This window comes from Lepidochelys kempii, chromosome 11 (assembly GCF_965140285.1).
Source record: "Lepidochelys kempii isolate rLepKem1 chromosome 11, rLepKem1.hap1, whole genome shotgun sequence".
Lineage (NCBI taxonomy): Eukaryota > Metazoa > Chordata > Testudines > Cheloniidae > Lepidochelys > Lepidochelys kempii.
Genome location: NC_136390.1, coordinates 13789472 through 13811746, shown reverse-complemented (window position 1 = coordinate 13811746; position 22275 = coordinate 13789472). Strand labels below are relative to the sequence as shown.

Genomic DNA, 22275 nt, shown 5'->3' with positions numbered 1-22275 from the left:
CTAATAAACCTTTTGATACATTCCCTCACAAGAGGTAATTAAGGGAACTAAGCAGGCATAGGCTGACAGGCAAAGTACTGTTGTGTATTAGAACCTAGTTTAGATGCAGATACCAAAGTGTAGGAATACCTGGTCAGTTTTCAGTATGGCCAATGATTAACAGGATGCTCTCATGTTCCCTCCCAGGCCTGGTGTTTAATAATCTGGGGAAAGGGTTGGGGGACAAAGAAGTGGCAAAGTTTGCAGATGGTACATACTTACATAGGTTACTCAAGTCTAAAGAAGACTGTGGGGAACTTCAGAGGTGAAGCTAGGCAAATGGGCAGCAGGCTGACAGATGAAGTATAAGGGGATTCACATGTGAAGGAATAATTTGAACTAATGCTCATTGCTACTGTAAGCTTGAGCCTGTGGAGGTGCCTTAATAGGAGCTGTGTATGCAGAAAACTCACCTCGCCATTAAGAAAACAGTACAGCACAGCCACAATAAAGCCCTGTAAAATAACAGAACCATATCAACCAGGTTTAATATTTCGGGGCCAGTTTTTCAAGATTAGAATTGATTAAAAAAAATCCAAAAGCAGATCAAGTATCTTGCTTTTACTGCTGCAGAGGGGGTATTAGAAAGGGAGGGAAATGTCCTTTCTTTGATTAAAAGGTTATAGATGTCAAATATCACCTGGAATGATCCGAGCGCTAATTCAAAAAACAACTGAATTTCCATCGTGCCGCTGTTCACGTCCTCAGGGAAAAAAGCAAAGATGATATAGTGAATTCCAAAAAGGGGGACGAGAAGGAGTGTCGATTTTGCAAGTCTCCTAGGAGTAGAAATAAATGGGAAGATGATATCATAAAATGGGAGAAAGGGGAACTATTTAAAGGTGAGGTATTTATAAATATATATATTTTTAAATAGTGAAGAGATAACCTACTTGTATTGGTTGAAATCATTTCCCCTTCCTTCTGGCGATCTGAGCTTTCTCATTAAGATTCTTAAAATATTTACAAAAAGAATGAAATTAACCTGTAAAACCAACAAACATGGATGACAGAGGTCAGACTATTGAAATCTCTTATTAGTAGCGCACTGCTGTGCTCTGCACGGGACCTGCAGCCTGGCTTTACCCATCTGATTTAATTAACTACATTAATCTCTAGGTGCCCCTAGAGAGTGACATTCACCTATGTATCCCTATTTTGAAGACTTAAGCAGCACATAGGCCCTGTGCTATCCCTCTGCCAAGGGGTTAATTTCTTCCAGACCCAACTAAATAGTGGACAGGATTCATTATCCAAACTTCAAGACAAATCACCAGAGAAAAGGGAGGTGATGCACACTGGCAAAATTAATAGTTGCCATAATTTTCAAATATCCCCTGTTCAAAATTTGGCTTTTAGGGGGCCAGCTGATTGCCCCGGCTTGATTAGACACAGGTGAAGATGTTCAGAGGAAGCCATTAAAATTATTCTTTGACAATCATTGTTACAGATACCATTTGTTCTGCATATAGGGGATCTTAGATACTGGATCCACACTAACTACAGGCAAAGCAGGCGTCATAATGGTAACCATTGTAGGAGTGCTTTCGTTTTCCTCCGCAAGGAGGAAAGCCGACTAAATATGCTGATCTGCTTCTTGGGAAGTAGGAAAGGGAAGCAATATCTTTCTCTGTTCATTTGGCCTGCAGACAAAGAGTAGAAATAATATGATCTAGTCAGATACAGATTCAGTTCTCCTTTCTTGGTAAGGAGGAGTGTAGCCAGACTGGAGCATGGAGAAATAAAATTCAGCTTATCTATGTTTCACATCACATCTCCCAACATGGATACTCTGTGCTCCAGGCACTATGCAGCTAGCAACCCATTAATTTACTCACCTGCAGTAGCTTCTTCATCATGCCACTACACTGTAGCTTTTAACCCTTTCCTACACATACTGTATTAAATATAATGGGCTAAATTTTTTGGGGGTCTCAGGTTAATTTGAGTAAACATGAAGGGGAACCTTTCTGTGTTTTCCCCAGTGGACATTGCAAATAGGAATGCGCTTTTGTGTGATGTAGATTTGTTAAATGAGTGATTCCTTATTTTTAAGCATTAAAATATTATTGCATTGCCATGTATGTGAGCCATCTTCATAGCTGTGCTTTTTGCTGCTCTAGGAGAGACACCCCCCCTCCGCCCCAATACACAGTTAAGTTTGTCACTTTATCGCAGAATTTCCTGACCTGGCTGTAATTTAAATCTCACCCCATCTAGTATGAATGTAGGTTGTTGCAGTCAATGAAAAGAAATGCTGAGGTCCTGCTAAATTTTCTGATTGGCTTGCCCAGTTGTCCCGCCTTCCGTTCATCTTTCTGGGGTCAAGAGAGTTGAATGGGTGTAAGTGAGGGCAGAATTTGGCCCTGGATTCATGTTGAAAAGCTAAAACTGGTGGCCATGTAGTCTAAAGCAAGCTGGTTGTGGCTTTGTTGAGCGAGGCAGTGTCAGAGCGTAGGCAAAACGACCGTTGTGCTGAAAGCTTCGGCCCTTTTGCTTCTCCTCCAGATCCTCCCATGGAACAGTCCAAAACAAGCTTCCACAAGCCAGTTGAAGTTCATGTGAAATCAGCAAGATGTGGAAACCTGATTCCCCCTTAGGTTTTTGCTTCTTGGAAGGGAGCTCAGAGCTTTCTTTGTAAAGTTAGCCCTAAGGTATTAATTAGAGATGCTGACTCCTACTAAGCAAAAGTCACTGAGATCGTATCACACCAGTTAAGGCACAAGTTTAAAATCACTTGATAGACCATTTTAAACCACATCAAGTGGATAATCTTTGATTTCACAACATTTGGAAATGCACTTTGCAAGCACTTGTCACAGAACAGACTTACAAAAATAGACAGGACTACAGGGCCTCTAATGATCCACCAGACAGCAGCATTGGTATTAATGTCCCAACACCTGTAATAATAAGAAGAAGAAAAAAGACGTACTTTTTAGATCCCCAAATGCCAACTGCTTTCACACAGGGTTTTTAATTTCTTAGCTCTTCCAATAGGTCTCTATTCACAATATTAAATAATTTCCATTCTACTCCTGCCCCCACTAACATCAGTGGCAAAACTTCAATGAGGCTAGATTGCATCTGGACTAGCCAAATGACATATTGCCCTAAAAATGAAGTACAATCCTATTTATCCAAAAACCTTGCGGAAAACACCTGAAGCCATCTGAGAAACGAGGTTTCATTGTTCTTACAAGTCAGCTACAAAGCCGGGCTTTGAAATGGCTGTGCTCCAAGTCTCTTCCTAGAGTGCAAAAAGAGAAGGCCAGATGGCTTTAAAGGGCATCCACTAGGTTTGAAAAACCTGGCTGCCTTTGTAGACAAACCCTATTTAAAAGGAGTTTAAAATAATTTTGTTCATACTGAGTCCCTTAGTGCCATCTGGCAGAGGGCACATCATACAGTAACTCACATCAGGCCAGACACACTCATTGCCCCAACACGCTATTGTCATAATCTGTTTCTAAAAGGTGTCATGTAAGGTATCATAGGCAAACCAGTAACACACTGGTCATTAATATCATTGCACCATGTACGTACAGGGGGTTGTATACAGAAGTATGGATGTGTGTTGGAAAGATGTTTTTCAAACAGTGCATAAACCCAGCCTGTCCAAGACAAAGGAATGTTATTTCACCATTTTCGTGTGTCTCCAGTGTAAATGGAGCCAGGTAATACCACAAGGAACAATGAAAAGTACATCTGCATAGAAGGAAAACAAAGCCATCAAGCTAAACAACCAGGCCGGGGTGGGGGGGGGAATACCGCTTAATGATCACAATGGGGGATGGAACTGGAACCCCAGTAACTCTTCCTGGCTCTTGAAACAGAGACAACAGGCTTTGGGAAATATAAGCAGAAGAAGAGCCTTTTTGGCATCCATCACCTAGGGGACAAAGGGGAAGCAGTGCCCTTAGAGCTCATCAAACATGGATCTTCTTGGCCTGAAAAAACAAGACCAGCTGCAACTGACTATAGGTGAGAAAACCTGCTTAGGCAAAGATTGTAACTTGCTGAGGTTTTAGTCATAGAAAGTGTTTGGTTTTATTGCCCTTGTAACTATACCTGTGTCTTCTAGTGTCTTCTAGTCCTACCAAGTTCCCAGCCAATGGGAGCTGCAGAGCTAGTGCTTGGGGCAGGGTGGGGGCAGCATGCAGAGTTGCCTGCCGTGCCTCCACCTAGGAGCAGTCGGGACAGGTCGCTGCTTGTGGGGAGCCACCCGAGGTGACCGGCCCCCGGATCCAGCACCCTGCGCCCTCTCCCGCACTCCAACCCACTTCCCTGAGCCCCCTCCTGCACCCAAACTACCTCCCAGAGCCCATGCCCTGCACCCCCTCCCAAACCCCAACCCCCTGCTCGCTCTGCACCAACCGGACTATAAACCGGAATTTCAATGAAGATCAGAAATGCCAATTTATAGAGCTTTCCAGTTGGTGAAGTGCTGGATAAAACAGCTTTTACCGTATAATGGAAACCACTTCAAGCCGGGGGTGCAGTAGCACCCCCAGCACCCTTAATTCCAACACCTATGCTGGTGTGTGCTCTGCCTCCTTGGAAGCAGCGAACTTAACTTCTGTAAGGGTCCAGTGAGAGGGACTGGATGCTGCAGGAGGGATGGTTGTGGGCTGTGGGTGTCACCCTGCATGGAGTAGTCAGGCTGGTGGAAGGCAAGATGAGATCCCTGTGCTATGAGTAGGCTGCTGGTGTCAGGGCCCTGAGCCAAAGCTGCATAGCACCGAAGTTCCCAGGGCTACTGGGCAAGTGGTGACAGAAACCCTTACCAATCTGAGTGAACCCCCTAAGGTCATAATTCTCAATCAGGGTCTAAGTATCTGCACAGCCTTCAGGTCCGAACTGAACCTCAGCAAAGTGGAGTTTGATTCAGTAGGGTTAAACAGTAATAACAGCTGACGAGGCTTTCAATGGGAAAATAATCTATGCAGCTGCTGCTTATACATTTATGTTGCATGTTTCCCTCTTGAGTAAAACTTGTGTTTAATTAAAATGGCTTACCCTATATCTTCACATAGGTGCCTGGCAACGGACCATGATATAACAAATATGGTTGGGGTACCTGCAATGGAAAATCCAGTTATTGTTCTATAAACCGCTCACAGATAAATCAACAATCACCCAACCATTATTCTGATTGAAAAGATAAACAAACAGTACCCCATCCCAGGGCGATGAACCACCAGAAGAACTTCCTTTCCGAGAAGAAAGAAACAACCAGAAGGGTGTGGAGATACAGTCCCTCTACAAGAAGCCAACTGTAGTTAGCCATGATGCAATACTGAAAGAAGATCATGATGAGTTTACAACCAATCTGAGGAAACAGAGAGAGTATCATTTGCTTGTGCTGTATCTCCATCTACCTTCCTGCAGAGAGTCAGAAGGTAAACATGGATGCACAATCATTTTTGGTATCCAACATTGAAACGGATTGGTGGGCTTACTCCAGATGTTGACAGGAAAGGAAGTAGGGGTCCAGTGGGTAGGGGACTTGAGAAAAGTGGGTTCACTTCCTTACTCTGTCATAGACTTCTTGGGCTGGGCAAGTCACTTAGTCTCTCTCTGTCCCACATCTGTCAAACAGGGATAATAACCGCTCAGCAGTGTTGTGAGGCTAAATACATTAAAGACTGTGAGATCCTCAGGCAGTATGGTAATGGGGGCTGTATAAGTACCTAAGAGAGTTGCCAAATGCTAGCACTCGCTGGTCCCTTAATTTGGCAACCTTAGTAGAGAGGCCAAGGATTGTATGGATCATGAATATGCAAGAGAGCAAAACCTTTTCCCAACCTACTGGGTTGAAGCCCATCTTCATAGCTGACAGGTGATTAGAGTTCCATGGGTTTGGGGTGGGGAGGCTGAACTGGGGAGCAGATGTAGCACTATCTTTCTTTCCATGGCCTCTACCCCTTTGGAAGGGGGAGGGACTAATGCATTGCTGCAGAGGAGGAAGCTTATGGCTTCGTGCCTCCTAAGGCAGCCATGGATAAGGGTTTCTTGCCTATGCAGGTGAGCTAAGGGCAGGCTCTGCATGGTCGAATGAGTGCTCCCTTTTCCTCTTCTACGTGGCCATCTCCCACCCAATCACACAGACAGAGGAAAGAAAGCCTGTGACATTCTGCAAGATTCAACTCAGAGGGTGAAATCCTGGCTTCATCAAAATCAATGGCAAAACTCTCATTGACTTCAATGAACCAGGATTTCCCACAAAGCACTTCCCCCATCTATTTAGATTCTTCCTTGGGAGGAGAGAATAAAACCGACGTCTAGCCCAAACTTGTAAAAAGATGGTGAGAATTTCAGCTTGACACAATTAACATGCACAATAAAGTGACAAGAGGGAGAGAGAGAGGTGCTTTTATATAAGAGAACGCTTTCTTCTCCAGTAACTCTCTATGTTAAGGAAAGACCAAGGAAGTAGGCTCCCTTTCCTGCATCAGCATTTCCTTACAAACTGCCTTGATGAAATTCCAGTGGAAGGGTGGGGAACTGAAGATTCTGGAAGTCTGGGAGTTTACCGTGTGTGCCCCGCAGTAGTTAACATCCTCAGAAGAAAACAAAATGGTGTCTTTGATTAAGTTTGACAAGGCTCGGAAAATGAAGGACGTAAACAGATGCATGTGGATGTAGTTCCTCGTACAATGGAGTCTTCTGTACCCAAAAGAGAGAAATCTCATGAAATTATGTTTCTAGAGGGGGATAGCTTATTGATGTAATCAGGTTTCAAAGACCTAGGCTCCTAGGGCCTACAGATTCAAAGCCTAGCAGAAGCAACTTAGCCCTTTGTCCTTCAAAGGGACATCAGTGTTAATTCCATGCAATTTACCCGCCCTGAGGGGTTCCTTTCGACAAAATCTGAAAAAACAATGTCATGTCTGCTCTTACAGGGAAGATATCAGGGCACTGCTGTAAAAGTCGAGGGTATTATCTGTAATATCTCTGGCCAAAATTTCCCCTCCCCGCACATTCTGAACTGTGATGTGTGCCAAGCTGCTGCCCTCCACCCAGAACTGGTTGCACATCAGTGCTGCTGTCTAGATTCTGGTCTTGTACCTGCAAACCCACTATGTGCTGAATCCCCCGACAGCCAATGGGAAATCTGTGCCTGGAGAGCTTGCAGACTTAGGACAGACTATAGTTTGCAAAGCATTTGGGTCCCGAAGCACTTCACTGATACATTATTTATGATAAATGAAGTTTATTTGGTTGAGTAACCAACAAAATCAAGCCTCCGAAGTACATAAATTATACATGCCCAGGGCTCAAATTTGTACTCTGCCATGCTGGTAAAAATCTGAAATACTGGACTGCAGCCAATAGAGTTACTCCAGATTTAGGCCCAAAAAAATGCATTTAAAAAAGGAAATTTAGGCTGAATAGCGAAGGAAAAGCTTCCTGCGGGTGAGAACTATTAAAATGTGAGCTAGTCTCGTAAGGGAAGAACATGGTGACAGCGCCAATCTTGGAAACCAGCCTGGCAAAAGCACAGAAAAAACATGCTACGGGGAAGAATCCTGCACTAACAGGAGACGGACTACTGACCCCCAGCGCATTTCCAGCCCCGATTTCTATCACAATTTTGAAAATTTCAGCATTTAAATTCTTCTGAAAGCAAACAAAGGAATGTGGGGCGTTTCTGGACTAATCGAAAGTTCCGAACAAATTCAAACAAACAGCCTAGAACTTCCCCTCACCTAAATGAGGCCAGGATGCCCAAGGCTACTGTCAGAGTCCCAAGGGAGGTACTGTATCCAACTGTGTACATGGTCTTCAGCTTCATGAAGTAGACGCGCTGTAAAGAGATAGACACTTGAATCTTTGCTTTAAGTTTTAAATATCTCCTGGAAATCAGCCCATTTTGACGTGTTAAGAGAAGAGCATCCACTGTCTTTCTTTGTATTGTTTCACATTTATATTTTTTTTCATAAACATGGGTATTCTATTTTTGGGGAAGGAGTGTGGTGTGCAAACTGGAGGATCTTCTGGGACGGATGGATAGACAGACAATCACATACACACAGACACCTGACTACCGCCTGACTACCAATGTCACACTTGAACCGCAAACACCATCCTTTCTCCCTGCTACTAATTTGGAATATCTCCCCCCCAGGTCATTGTTTCATGAAGCAACAAACTGTAACTTACAAACAATAAATCAGACTCACTCTTTCCTCATTGGCAGTGTCGTTCACGTCATAGCCACAAGCAACGTCGGGTCTCGGGAATGTCTCTGACCAACCTTCACTGGTGCAGTTTCGATGCACAAAACCTTTATTGTGACAGCAGTAACAAAGCAAGGTGTAATGCCTCCCGACTGTACCGGGATGATTATTCCACCTGCTGATCAGTAACAATGGCAGTGTTCCAACAGCATGCAGAATAGTTCCCTTCTCGGAGTGCAGACAGCATAATACAGGTGAAATGCAGCTATCGGTGTGAGCATCTTTTTTATGTAGCTTAGTAGCTGAACAGAAGCAAAATGAATCATCTGAGTGTCTAAGTGGGCTAGGAGCCTCATCCAAAGCCCAGTGAAGTCAATGGAAGACTCCGTTGGCCACAATGAGCTTTGGATCAGGCCTACAATCCTGTATTAATGAAGTTAATGGGAGTTATGCTGTTGGCTGCTTCAGTGGGAGCTAGACCAGGCCCTACAGCCCTATACTGTTTGTCTGTGGGCAACACGGGAGACTGCTTCTCTGCATGTGTGTCTTCACAACAACTGAGATCAGGTGAGGTGTTCTGACTAACAGTGGATATTCACCCGCGGAAGCTTATGCTCCAATACGTCTGCTAGTCTATAAGGTGCCACAGGACTCTTTGCTGCTTTTACAGATACAGACTAACATGGCTACCCTTCTGATACTTGAGTCCCTAGTCTTGAACATCGGGGAGCTGGAGATGTGATTCTCAGCCATAGACATTGACTCTGGAGTTCGGGGACTGAGTCTGCTAACCTTTAGGGGCCCAGTACAAAGCCCACCAATTCTTCAGGCTTTTTTCTCAGGGTAGAGAGCAGGGGAGAGAATTATGTGCATAGTGCATGCAGTTTATTGATGAGGTGGCGAGTTAATTATATTGATATTTGTCCAATGTATTATGTGTTTTTCATGATATTGTTCACGCATCCGGGGACAGTTGCGAAGGGTTTATTTTACTAATTGAAACATAAATAAGCAAAGCTGTTCTGTACATCTGGTGTTTGCTGGTTTGTGTTCTGGGAACAGCAAATCTGTGACTCATTGCACCACAGATTCATGCCCCAGAGAAGTTTGACATTTTCCTGAAGATCCCTAGCTCAGAGGTCTGATTGCTTATCTCTGACTGATGAGAGGATCAGATGTTTGATTTGCAGCAGTGACTACTCTTGCCCCTTTTGACTTGAGAGGCTAGTTAAATTTTGGGGCCCTCAGGATGCTCCAGCTGGAACTAGAAACTGATGGATTCTGGTATTTTTCCTTGTTTAGCCACAAGAAGAGCACAAAGTCCTGCTCCTCTGAACACAGGAGGAACCAGAACCAAGAGGAGCAGTCTTCTAGCTCACAGCCCCAAGCCTCCATAGCTAACAGACCCAAAAGTTTGCGCGCTCTCTCTCTCTCTTTCTCTCTCTCTCCAGCCCCTTTCAGGGTCACACTGCACTCACTGGCTAGCTGGCTGCCTGACTCTGGCTCCCCCCACAGCCTCTGCCTATGCCTCTCCCTGTTCTTTGTCTCTTCTCAGTTTCCATATGTTCTCTCACACACCTGGTCACGCCCAGAGGAACCCGCCAGGCACCTGGTGCTAGTTTCTGGGCAGATTCTCTTTTTTATGTTTTAGGTGTGACCCCTGCAGTGTTTCTTACAACTATCTTAAGTGAAGGGCGTGTTTAAACATCAGTTTGAAAAAGGTTTTAACTCAACCACAACAAGTTTTTCCCCCAGCTCATCACAGTACAAACAGTGCCTCAGGTCTGAGGGCTCTGTTCAGTCTGTACAAAATCACTGCTGTGATTCTGAATGATGGCTCATCTCTTCCCTTAAAAACCCAACTGTGAGTGTGTATATTTTGTGTATTTTTATGGGATTTACAAGGAAAACACATCTGATTTGTGCGCATGTGTGCCAGCAGGAGCGGAGAGCTTAGTCCTGTGGCATTATAACATGGATACGAGTCCTTCTTACAGCAGTAAACCATACCTGTGTATTTTCTACCATGTGGAAAAAGAGCAGCACCTGACTGACTGTATTACCAGTCTGTTGAGCAGCCGGCTTCCAGAAAGAACTCAGTTTACAAACTGAAGTGTGATGCATTCCTTGAAACTTTCATACACAGGAATGTCCCTCAGTAGTTTTTCCCTAGTGAGCATGCATATGTATGGATTTTACATACAGTAAGTCACAAGAGGCTGGGATTTGCAACATAATCAGAAGCAATCTACGTGTGGAATTTCTAGAGAACCAATCACGCACTGAATGTGTTTAAATTTATTAAAAAGAAAAGGAGTACTTGTGGCACCTTAGAGACTAACCAATTTATTTGAGCATAAGCTTTCGTGAGCTATAGCTCACTTCATCGGATGCATACTGTGGAAAGTGTAGAAGATCTTTTTATATACACAAAGCATGAAAAAATACCTCCCCCCACTCCACTCTCCTGCTGGTAATAGCTTATCTAAAGTGATCGCTCTCCTTACAATGCCCAACTTGATTATCATACACATTGTAAGGAGAGTGATCACTTTAGATAAGCTATTACCAGCAGGAGAGTGGGGTGGGGGGAGGTATTTTTTTCATGCTTTGTGTGTATAAAAAGATCTTCTGCACTTTCCACAGTATGCATCCGATGAAGTGAGCTGTAGCTCACGAAAGCTTATGCTCAAATAAATTGGTTAGTCTCTAAGGTGCCACAAGTACTCCTTTTCTTTTTGCGAATACAGACTAACACGGCTGTTACTCTGAAACCTTTAAATTTATTGGTGTCATAGTGCTCACACTTGTATTAGGCACCTCAGAGTACAAGAAAAAAGTCCTGGTCTTGGCCTAGACAAGCTACAAGCCAACATCAGATCACCAGAGAAAAGTATCTCTGACCGGTTGCCGCTATAGCCATCTAACCCACATGGTGTGCTGAAGAGAAATGTATTTTTGCCAAGAAATAAAGTTTGGGTGACAGCAATAGCCATGTGCAACTGTCAGCCAGAAGCAACCACTGTCTCATCTACTCTAGAGATATGGGGTGAAATACTAGCCATACTGAATCAAACTCCCAATGCTTCAGTATGGTCAGAATTCCATGGATGCCAACCTCAGCAGCAACCATTCTCAGGATAAACCCACTTGCTCTTCTCCATCTCTTGTACTCTTCCAGTGCAGAGACGTGACTCAGAGGGCCATATTCAGCTCCTCAATGACCGCAGCTGGTTCCTGACAAGTTTTGTTTTCCTGAATGGTATCACATGGTTTCTATTTTTCCAGTGATTCTAAGCTAAGCTATCACATTTCTGCAGCGGGAGAGTCTGGCAAGATCCCTCCAATACTCAAGGGAGAGAAGGAAAAGCAACTAAGATGCACACCGTGGGAGATTTTGCACTGACTCATGCCCTGTGGCACCCCATTGGAGTCAGTAGTATTGTTTGGAGAAAAAAATCAGCACAATATTTGGGCTGCTGCGCCAGACTGGACAATTCTGATATACTGACAGCCCCTCCATGTTTTGTTCTGACTTTACTATGCCCCTGGAAAAAGGCTGTCACTTAAAGATAGGGTGGAAAAGAAAGATGCCTGACCCAGGCTTTGAACTCCTTGGGTGGCAGGCATTAGAGATGTGCCAGATATTGGATTATTATTTACTTTTATGGAAGCCTTGCTCTAGCTAATGTCTTTGGAAAGGTCAGGTTTGAATTTTGAGTCACATTTTTCTAAGTTGTGCTGCAGCACAGCAGCAAAAAGGAGAAGAAGGAGCATCTCCTCCTTACAATCCCCATCTTCCCCATCGCCTCCCCACCCCATCCTTCCCTCTCAGCCTGCCTACAAAGTCAAGCACAAGTGTCCTTGACTGTAGAAGCAGACTGTGGTGTGTTTCTGTCAGACAGAGATAAGCAACATTAAGGTAAACCAAAATGCAGTGCTTAGAAGTGGGTCTAGAAGTGTGCCTATATCTGACAACCCAGAGTAGGAGGAAAGGCTCTAAGTGTGTCAAAGAGGAGAAGACATGATAAAGGGGTGGGTGTGTGCACAAAAGTGCAGAGCTTTAGATGCTTAATCAGGAAGGAAATTTAATATTGATGTACCTGAGTATTGTTTTAATGATAGTATTTGATTTTTAGGAAATATTTATATTTTCAGGAAATCACGACATGCTCTCTTTTATACTCTGCTGAGACTCCATCCCGAATGAGTGTAAGACTCAACATTCAGATCTGGATCTGACCTTCATTCAAACAATATTTGGGTCCTGACTTTTGTTTCAGCTCATTACACAGGTGGGGATCAGCCAAGATGTTTGTGATGCAGATACAGATCTAGATCCCAGAGCTGCGGGATGTTTAGATCGAGGATTTGGTTCAGACCCATCTGTGTCCCTAACATGTGATTCCTTTGTATTTGTGGCTATCAGTATTCTTTGTAACTAAGTGGCTAAGAGAGCAAACTTTTGGCAGTTGTTTTTCTTTCAAATAAACAAATCTTCTGTATATTTGTTTTTCCCCTTAAAATTGCATAAGACAGGACCGTAGGCATTTTAAGAGTTTGAATGTATGAGTCACAAACAAGTCATAGTATATGTAATAGAACAGAATGTAGCTGCATTGGAAATAAACTGTTGTTGGTTTCAACCCAAGATGCTAAATGAACAGTGTCAAATTTTTTTTAATGTTAGTGGACATTGTCTTGTGATTCTGTTTTGAACCCACTCACTTTGATCATTGCTTATTATTAGTGACTTACTACAATTCGGACACTCAGTATATTAAGGGCAAATTAAGTTTAGAATTGCTAGAGTTATGGTTTCCCCTTCCTTCCGGTAACAGAATGCACCCATGATTTCAGATCGTAACCTTTGGATGTACGACCTCTGTTCCACTCCAATCACCATCTAACTTTGATATGTATGCTACTGTTTTCTACTGGACAGACTAAATATTGGACCTTCTCAAGTGTTAGCAGCTCCCTCTAGTGGCTGAATTAGTGGCCGTGCTTTTAGCATACAGAGGCTTGTGCTTTTCCAGCCAAAAAATCATCATGAGTAGAGCTGTCTGGGAAATGGTTTTCCCACCCCATGAGAATATTCAACATTTCAAAAGATTTCCCCATCCTGAATCGGGATGAAAAGTTGATTTTTTTTTCAAACTGAAAATAAAAAAAAATCAATTTGGGTCAACTGAAACATTTTGTTTTGAAAATTTCAAACATTTTATTCCAATTTCAACCTTTTTTCTCTTCTTTTTTAAATTAAGTATAAAATAAGTTATATTTTCATAAGACTTTTGAAATGAAAAACCAAAAAAAACGTTCTTCATCCCTGTCTGAGCCTTATGGATCACCAGAATAAAAAAAGAGAGTAGTTAGTTTTATTTTTGTTTTTAGTCAATTTCATTTTCAGGCTCTACTGCATTAGTACAATGATGAAAATATTCAGGCTGCAAACACCACAGAATTCTGGTCACTGGCCTTTAAAAAAATATGGAAACATTTTTTCTTAGTTTAGGTTTTCTAAAAACGAAATCTGACCTGGCAGTGTCCCCTTTTAAAATTGAATGACATTTAAAGGATTTTCTTTTAAATTACTTTATTTTACCTTTTTTTCCAGTAAGCATTTGGAAGAATTCTGGACAATGAGCATTGACAGTCTGACCAATTGAAGAAGAAGGCCAGCAGCTCATGTTATCCCACATTCCAGCACATCTGCCTAAGATGTAAGAACAAAAGCATCATTGAACATATTCCCTGGACAGTCACATCTTCAGAGAATAAAAACATTCTGGGCTCAGCTGTGGTTCTCGATTGCTTTCCTGCTGTAAGAGATCAAAACTTAATTTAGTTATTCTAGAAAAGCAATTACTGTGATTATAAAGGAAACAAATTACAGCAGCTAGTCACAAGTTAGGGGGAAAGAGAGATCATTATTCCCTCCCAAATAGTAGTCAAATCTGACAGAGGGCTGACTAATGACATTATTTCTTGCACAAGCCCATGCCTTTGAGACTGTACTGTTTGAACCTACTTTCCCACCAATTATTTCAATTTGAGGCCCCACCTTTGAACCATTATTGATCTGAGATCCCACTGCAATGTATTTAGTGATGTAACTGTTGTGACTTTTTCTCTGTATTGCACCTTTAACTCACTAAGGTCTCTGCTCTCTGCAATGACTGGCAGACATTCTGAGTTCAGACTGTTAGCAGAGAAGAACACACCCTTTGCTCTCTCTCTCGCTCGCGCACGCGCGCTTGCGCATGGATACTTTACGTTTGTTCTTTCTTGTTTTGGTGCTCTCTTCATTTAAGCACAAGTCATTCAAACTAAGATGACCTGTTTTGCTATCTGTATATGGAAAAAAGTTACACTTACTGTCACTCAGTTATATTCATTTTAGCCACCCTTCCCCTCTCACCACCACCGTTTTCTAACAGACTGAGAAACAAGGCAGCTGGCGCAATGCTGCATTTGCAGACTAAGGGCTCAATCCTGCCAGGTGCTGAACGCCTTGTTGAATGGGGCTGGCTGGAAAACAGGAATTACATTTTGTGAAAAATTTCCAGATTTCAAAATTTGTTTTTGCTTTGTGATGCAGAATGAAAACAAGACTTCTGTAAAAAAACGTGAGAGAGAGAAAAGTGCGTGGCACTTTCTACACAGTGCTGAGTACCTCACAGGACCAGCAGCCATCAGACTGACATTTTTCAACTGATTTCTTCCTGTATGACTGTGATCATGTTTAGAAACAAGTAGCTTACTCACGGCCAATGGCTTTCAGCTCTGATAAATGCCTCCGCTTGAATGTTTATCTGACCTGGCAACAGTTTACTTCTATGCAATATAATTTAACTACTGCAATTCACTCAAACCATACATTAACCCCAGTGATGTTTATGTTGAGATCTGCTGTGCTGTCTGGGTTTAAAAGCTCAATGTCAACAGAGCTGATATAAAACCTGTGAAACAAACTGTTCTAAGTCCCAAGTGTCAGAGGGGTAGCCGTGTTAGTCTGTATCCACAAAAACAACGTGGAGTCTGGTGGCACCTTAAAGGATGGGGGGTTTTACCCACGAAAGCTTATGCCCAAATAAATCTGTTAGTCTTTAAGGTGCCACCAGACTCCTCGTTGTTTTTGTTCTAACTCCTTCATTTCACAGAGTATAATATCAATTTCAACACCAGCAAGTCTGTAATATTGGGAGATGGTTTTCTCTAGGGATGATGGGGCGAGGGGGATGGGAGGGGAAACAAACAAGTTTTCAGCTACTTTTGCCCTTGGACATATAAGGCCAGATTCTCATGTGGCACAAAGCTGTTGGAATCTAAGCCCTGGTCTATACTAGGAGTTGAGGTTGAATTTAGCAGCGTTAAATCAATTTAACCCTGCACCGGTCCACATGATGAAGCCCTTTTTTTTGACTTAAAGGGCTCTTAAAATCGATTTCCTTACTACACCCCCGACAAGGGGATTAGTGCTGAAATCAGCCTTGCCAGGTCGAATTTGGGGTACTGTGGACGCAATTAGACGGTATTGGCCTCCAGGAGCTCTCCCAGAGTGCTCCATTGTGACCACTCTGGACAGCACTCTCAACTCAGATGCACTGGCCAGGTAGACAAGAAAAGTCCCGCGAACTTTTGAATTTCAATTTCCTGTTTGGCCAGTGTGGCAAGCTGCAGGTGAGTGCAGAGCTCATCAGCAGAGGTGACCATGCAGAGCTCATCAGCAGAAGTGACCATGATGGAGTCCCAGAATCGCAAAAGAGCTCCAGCATGGACCGAATGGGAGGTATGGGATCTGATCGCTGAATTGGGAGAGGAATCCGTGCGATCAGAACTCCGTTCCAGTTTTCAAAATGCCAAAACATTTGTCAAAATCTCCCAGGGCATGAAGGACAGTGGCCATAACAGGGACCCAAAGCAGTGTCGTGTGAAACTTAAGGAGCTGAGGCAAGCCTACCAGAAAACCAGAGAGGCAAACGACCGCTCTGGGTCAGAGCCCCAAACATGCCGCTTCTATGATGATGCCATTTTAGGGGGTTCAGCCAGCCATGTTGTTTGACTCCTCCAATGGATATGGAGGCAACATGGAAGCAGGTTTTGGGGATGAGGAAGATGATGATGATGATGAGGTTGTAGATAGCTCACAGCAAGCAAGCAGAGAAACTGGTTTTCCGGACAGCCAGGAACTGTTTCTCACCCTGGACCTGGAGCCAGTACCCCCGAGCCCACCAAAGACTGCTCCCGGACCTGCCAGGTGGAGAAGGGACCTCTGGTGAGTGTACCTTTTAAAATAGTATACATAGTTTAAAAGAACACATGTTTAATGATTAATTTGCCCTGGCATTCGCAGCTCTCCTGGATGTACTCCCAAAGCCTTTGCAAAAGGTTTCTGGGGATGGCAGCCTTATTCCGTCCACCATGGTAGGACACTTTACCACTCCAGGCCAGTAGCACGTACTCGGGAATCATTGTAGAACAAAGCATTGCAGTGTATGTTGGCTGGCGTTCAAACAACATCCATTCTTTATCTCTCTGTGTTATCCTCAGGAGAGTGATATCATTCATGGTCACCTGGTTGAAATAGGGTGCTTTTCTTCAGGGGACATTCAGAGGTGTCTCTTCCTGCTGGGCTGTTTGCCTGTGGCTGAACAGAAATGTTCCCTGCTGTTAGCCATGGGGAGGAGGGAGGCAAAATGTGACCTTGGAACGAAAGCACATGTGCTATGTATGTAATGTTAACAGCAAGGTTTACTGTGAAAGAGTGTACCCATTGTTCTATAAAATGTGTCTTTTTAAATACCACTGTCCTTTTTTTTTTTCTCCACCAGCTGCATGTGTTTCAAGGATCACAGGATCTTCTCTTTCCCAGAGGCTAGTGAAGATTAGAAGGCGAAAAAAACACACTCGCGATGAAATGTTCTCTGAGCTCATGCTGTGCTCCCACACTGACAGAGCACAGACGAATGCGTGGAGGCAGACAATGTCAGAGTGCAGGAAAGCACAAAATGACCAGGAGGAGAGGTGGCGAGCTGAAGAGAGTAAGTGGTGGGCTGAAGAGAGGGCTGAAGCTGAAAGGTGGAGGCAGCGTGATGAGAGGAGGCAGGATTCAATGCTGAGGCTGCTGGAGGATCAAACTAATATGCTCCAGCATATGGTTGAACTGCAGGAAAGGCAGCTGGAGCACAGACCGCCGCTAGAGCCCGTGTGTAACCAACTGCCCTCCTCCCCAAGTTCCATAGCCTCCTCATCCAGACGCCCAAGAACGCGGTGGGGGGGCCTCCAGCCACCCAGCCACTCCACCCCAGAGGATTGCCAAGCAACAGAAGGCTGGCATTCAAGAAGTTTTAAAGTTTTAAACTTTTAAAGTGCTGTGTGGCCTTGTCCTTCCCTCCTCCACCACCTCTCCCGGGCTACCTTGGCAGTTATCCCCCTATTTGTGTGATGAATCAATAAAGAATGCATGAATGTGAAGCAACAGTGACTTTATTGCCTCTGCAAGTGGTGATCGAAGGGAGGGGAGGAGGGTGGTTAGCTTACAGGGAAGTAGAGTGAACCAAGAGGCGGGGGGTTTCATCAAGGAGAAACAAACAGAACTTTCACACCGTAGCCTGGCCAGTCATGAAAATGGTTTTCAAAGCTTCTCTGATGCGCACCGCGCCCTCCTGTGCTCTTCTAACCACCCTGGTGTCTGGCTGCTTGTAAACAGTGGCCAGGCGATTTGCCTCAACCTCCCACCCCGCCATAAACATCTCCCCATTGCTCTCACAGATATTGTGGAGCGCACAGCAAGCAGTAATAACAGTGGGAATATTGGTTTCGCTGAGGTCTAAGCAAATCAGTAAACTGCGCCAGCGCGCTTTTAAACATCCAAATGCACATTCTACCACCATTCTGCACTTGCTCAGCCTGTAGTTGAACAGCTCCTGACTACTGTCCAGGCTGCCTGTGTATAGCTTCATGAGCCATGGCATTAAGGGGCAGGCTGGGTCCCCAAGTATAACTATAGGCATTTCAACATCCTCAACGGTTTTTTTCTGGTCTGGGAATGAAGTCCCTTCCTGCAGCTTTTGAAACAGACCAGAGTTCCTGAAGATGCGAGCATCATGTACCTTTCCCAGCCATCCCACGTTGATGTTGGTGAAACGCTCCTTATGATCCACCGGTGCTTGCAGCACTATTGAAAAGTACCCCTTGCGGTTTATGTACTTGCCAGCTTGGTGCTCCGGTGCTCCGGCCCCACCACAGTTAGGGAATCCCATTGTAGCAAAGCCATCCACTATGACCTGCACATTTCCCAGGGTCACTACCCTTGATACTTGCTATCACTTGCATCACAGCAGCCCCCACAGTAGCTTTGCCCACTCCAAATTGATTCCCGACTGACCGGTAGCTGTCTGGCATTGCAAGCTTCCACAGGGCTATTGCCACTCTCTTCTCAACTGTGAGGGCTGCTCTCATCTTGGTATTCATGTGCTTCAGGGCAGGGGAAAGCAAGTCACAAAGTTCCATGAAAGTGCCCTTACGCATGCGAAAGTTTCGCAGCCACTGGGAATCGTCCCAGACCTGCAACACTATGCGGTCCCACCAGTCTGTGCTTCTTTCCTGGGCCCAGAATCGGCATTCCATGGCATGAACCTGCCCCATTAGCACCATGATGCCCACATTGCCAGGGCCCGTGCTTTGAGAGAAGTCTGTGTCCATGTCCTCATCACTCTCGTCACCGTGCTGACGTCGCCTACTCCCCCGGTTTTGCTTTGCCAGGTTCTGGTGCTGCATATACTGCTGGATAATGCGCGTGGTGTTTAATGTGCTCCTAATTGCCAAAGTGATCTGAGCAGGCTCCATGCTTGCCATGGTATGATGTCTGCACAGAAAAAAGGACCGGAACAATTGTCTGCCATTGCCCGGACGGAGGGAGGGGCGACTGACGACATGGCTTACAGGGTTGGCTTACAGGGAATTAAAATCAACAAAGGGGGTGGCTTTACATCAAGGAGAAACAAAAACAACTGTCACACAGAATGGCCCCCTCAAGGATTGAACTCAAAACCCTGGGTTTAGCAGGCCAATGCTCAACCAACTGAGCTATCCCTCCCTCTGGTATTTCAGGCAGAACTGAATCTCTGTTAAAGTTTTCAAGGTGCCCCTGACAGATCTCACCAAAACAATTGTCAGCCATTATTCCACGGAGGGGGGATCAAATGAATACAAAACAAATCTGGTCTATTTCTTGTTTTGATCCACTCCATCTATCTTTTACATCTTTGGCTGGCAGCAGACGGTGCAGTAGGACTGCAAGCCATCCACATCTCCTGCCTGCTCACCAGAAGATGGTGCAATAGGACTGCCGGCAGGACAAAAGAGAATGACCTGGTTGAGTCACTCCTATTTCAGTCCCTGTGCCCATATCTGCCCAGGTGCTCCTGACCGACCTTACCGAGGCGGCCAGGAGCACCTCAGACATAATGACGATGGTTTTCAGGCCTATTGCACCATGTGCTGCCACAAGGCAATGGGTTGCTGCTGCTGTTTAGCAATGCAGTATCGCATCTGCCAGCACCCAGGAGACATACGAAGACAGTGAGCTGAGCTGGCTCCATGCTTGCCATGGTATGGCGTCTGCACAGGTAACTCAGGAAAAAAGGCGTGAAACGATTGTCTGCCATTGCTTTCATGGAGGGAGGGAGGGCCTGACGACATGTACCCAGAACTACCTGCGACAATGTTTTTTGCCCCAACAGACATTGGGACCTCAACCCAGAATTCCAATGGGCGGCGGAGACTGTGGGAACTGTGGGATAGCCAGCTACAATGCAACACTCTGGAAGTCAACACTAGCATCGGTACTGTGGAAGCCCTCCGCCGAGTTAATGCACTTAATGCACTTAGAGCATTTTGGGTGGGGACACACACAATCGACTATATAAGAATGATTTCTAAAAAACCGACTTCTATAAATTCGACCTAATTTCGTAGTGTAGACATACCCTAGATGTAGCTGGCCAGCTGAGAAGTGCCTCCGAAAGACAGTATCTCTCAGCTGCAGTAAAGCTGGCATACAGGCTCCTGTGGCAACTACCATCCCGACCCCAGCATAGGAGGCATGTCAGAGTGAGGGCAGAGCACAGCTGCATTCTGCTGATTCTCAGCTGGTGTATGCTCTTTGGGACAATAGCCAACTAACAAAAATTAGAGCAGCCCCTAAACTGCTCTGAATTATGCCAGAGGGAATAAAGATCCCAGTTCCCTAATAATCTCCCTCCCCAGTCACTCTCCTGCACCAAGCACATTCCAGGCAAGAAAGAATCTCTCCCCCCACCCATAAACTGGAGTGTAAAAAAGAGTATTATGGTAATTAAGGGTACGCCTACACTGGAGATGTAATTTCTAGCTTGGGTACGTACAGGTGCTAGCTTTGACCTAACTAGCATGCTCAAAATAAAAATGTAGCTGTGGTGATGTGGGCAATGGGCTGGGTTCGCCATCCCGAGTACAGCCCCACCTTGGAACACAGGTACTTACTCGGGCAGCTAGCCCCTCACCGCCGGCGCCACTCTGGCTGCACTTCTATTTTTAGGGTGCTAGTTCCATCAAAGTTAGCACTTGTATGTCCACCCGAGCTGGAAGTTGCGCCCCAGCTCCAGTGTAGACGCACCCCACTGGTATTTGAGTGTAACACTCCTCCCTTAAACCATGGTGGGAAAATCCAAAGGGCTCCTTTTATTCACATAGTAATCTACAGAGCACGGCCTTTCGCTTAGATGTTTTGTGCCTGATTCTGGCACAGCCCTAACATCACAGAAATCAGCAATGTGCAGAGCACTGTTAACTAATCCTGTTTGTTTGGGCTTTTTTAATGGATGTTAGTCTTCAGAAGGCATGCATGTCCCCTACGGAAACTCCTTCTGTCCCCCGTCCCAATTCCACGCCCAGCTGCTCCCTCATTCGCCAGGTAGAGCTTTTGCAGAGGGGTCCAGGCTAGGTATACAAGAGCAGGGGAAAGAGATGGGGGAGCCACACTCTGCCTAGCTGTCTTTGTCTTTCCTGCATGCTTACTCCTATTATGTCTACCACAGGTTGTCCAGGGGTTGGTTCCTCGCTGCACCAACCTGAGGATCATTGCACGTGTATTTCTCCGTACAAGTGTCAAGCATAAAAGCATGCAGATAACAAAAGCAAGAAGCCATTAGTGCTGGCAGGTTCCCACAACTTCAGCCTTTGCTGGATGTAATTTAAATTAACCTCACTGATATTAGAAGCAAAAGGCCGCAGCTCTATTTACATAAGACACCAAAGTAATAACAAACCATCATTAAAACACGAACAGAAGGCAGAAAATACTGCTCTGTAGTTCAACCACTGTTCTGAAGTCATTACCCAGGAAAACACACTCACTTGCCTGGGTTTTCTCTCCCACTCTAACGGGTGACTGATCATTCCTATCAGAGAGTCTATTGACTTATGGGAATTGCTTTATTCTGACTCCCATTTACAAAGTTACACCAAGGGTTGAATGTGGCCCTTTGTTTTTAACTGGTTTCTTCGCAGTTGTTTTTCCAGTAGCAAATCCCATGTGATGATTTCCAGCAACAACTAGAGATGGGCCAAGGAGGCAGTTTTCAGCTCTGGATCCAGGGTAGGTTTAGACTAGATTTTGGGATTCAATTTGGAGACTAAATCGATATTAGGTTCTGGATTTAATGGAACCGAAATCTTTCAAAGTATCCTCATAGGCTTTGGTCCCCAAATGCAAGACTTCCACCCTCTTGGGCCAGACGAGAGGCAGGTTCTCAACTCCTCTAGAAATCAGGCCCTGAGCATCTTACTCACTGGGACAACAAAAATGGAGGCACTCCAGATTAGCGGTGCTTCTGAACATTTAGGTGTGTAAACGTCTTTGGGGCTCTGTTTCCTTACCAGCAAAATGATAATAAGAGCACTTACTGGCAGGGGGTTGTGAGACTTAACTCATGAATGTGTGTGCATGGTGCTTTGAGATCCTCTGATGGATCAAAGCCAATGAGAGGATGGAGTGTGAAAATGC

General features: G+C 44.7%; 1 protein-coding gene across 1 annotated transcript in view; it reads right to left on the bottom strand.

Annotated features, from left to right (window-relative positions):
* The window catches only part of SCTR (secretin receptor), a 28600-nt gene that overhangs the window by 885 nt on the left and 5440 nt on the right, over positions 1 to 22275 (bottom strand). Inside the window, exons 3-12 of the mRNA XM_073304707.1 lie at positions 13831 to 13941; positions 8226 to 8329; positions 7752 to 7849; positions 6576 to 6708; positions 5218 to 5371; positions 5059 to 5119; positions 2873 to 2942; positions 933 to 1024; positions 680 to 818; positions 453 to 494 (exon numbers count right to left, since the gene is read on the bottom strand). Coding sequence (XP_073160808.1) covers positions 453 to 494; positions 680 to 818; positions 933 to 1024; positions 2873 to 2942; positions 5059 to 5119; positions 5218 to 5371; positions 6576 to 6708; positions 7752 to 7849; positions 8226 to 8329; positions 13831 to 13941 — 1004 coding nt within the window. The remainder of the gene's footprint in view (positions 1 to 452; positions 495 to 679; positions 819 to 932; positions 1025 to 2872; positions 2943 to 5058; positions 5120 to 5217; positions 5372 to 6575; positions 6709 to 7751; positions 7850 to 8225; positions 8330 to 13830; positions 13942 to 22275) is intronic.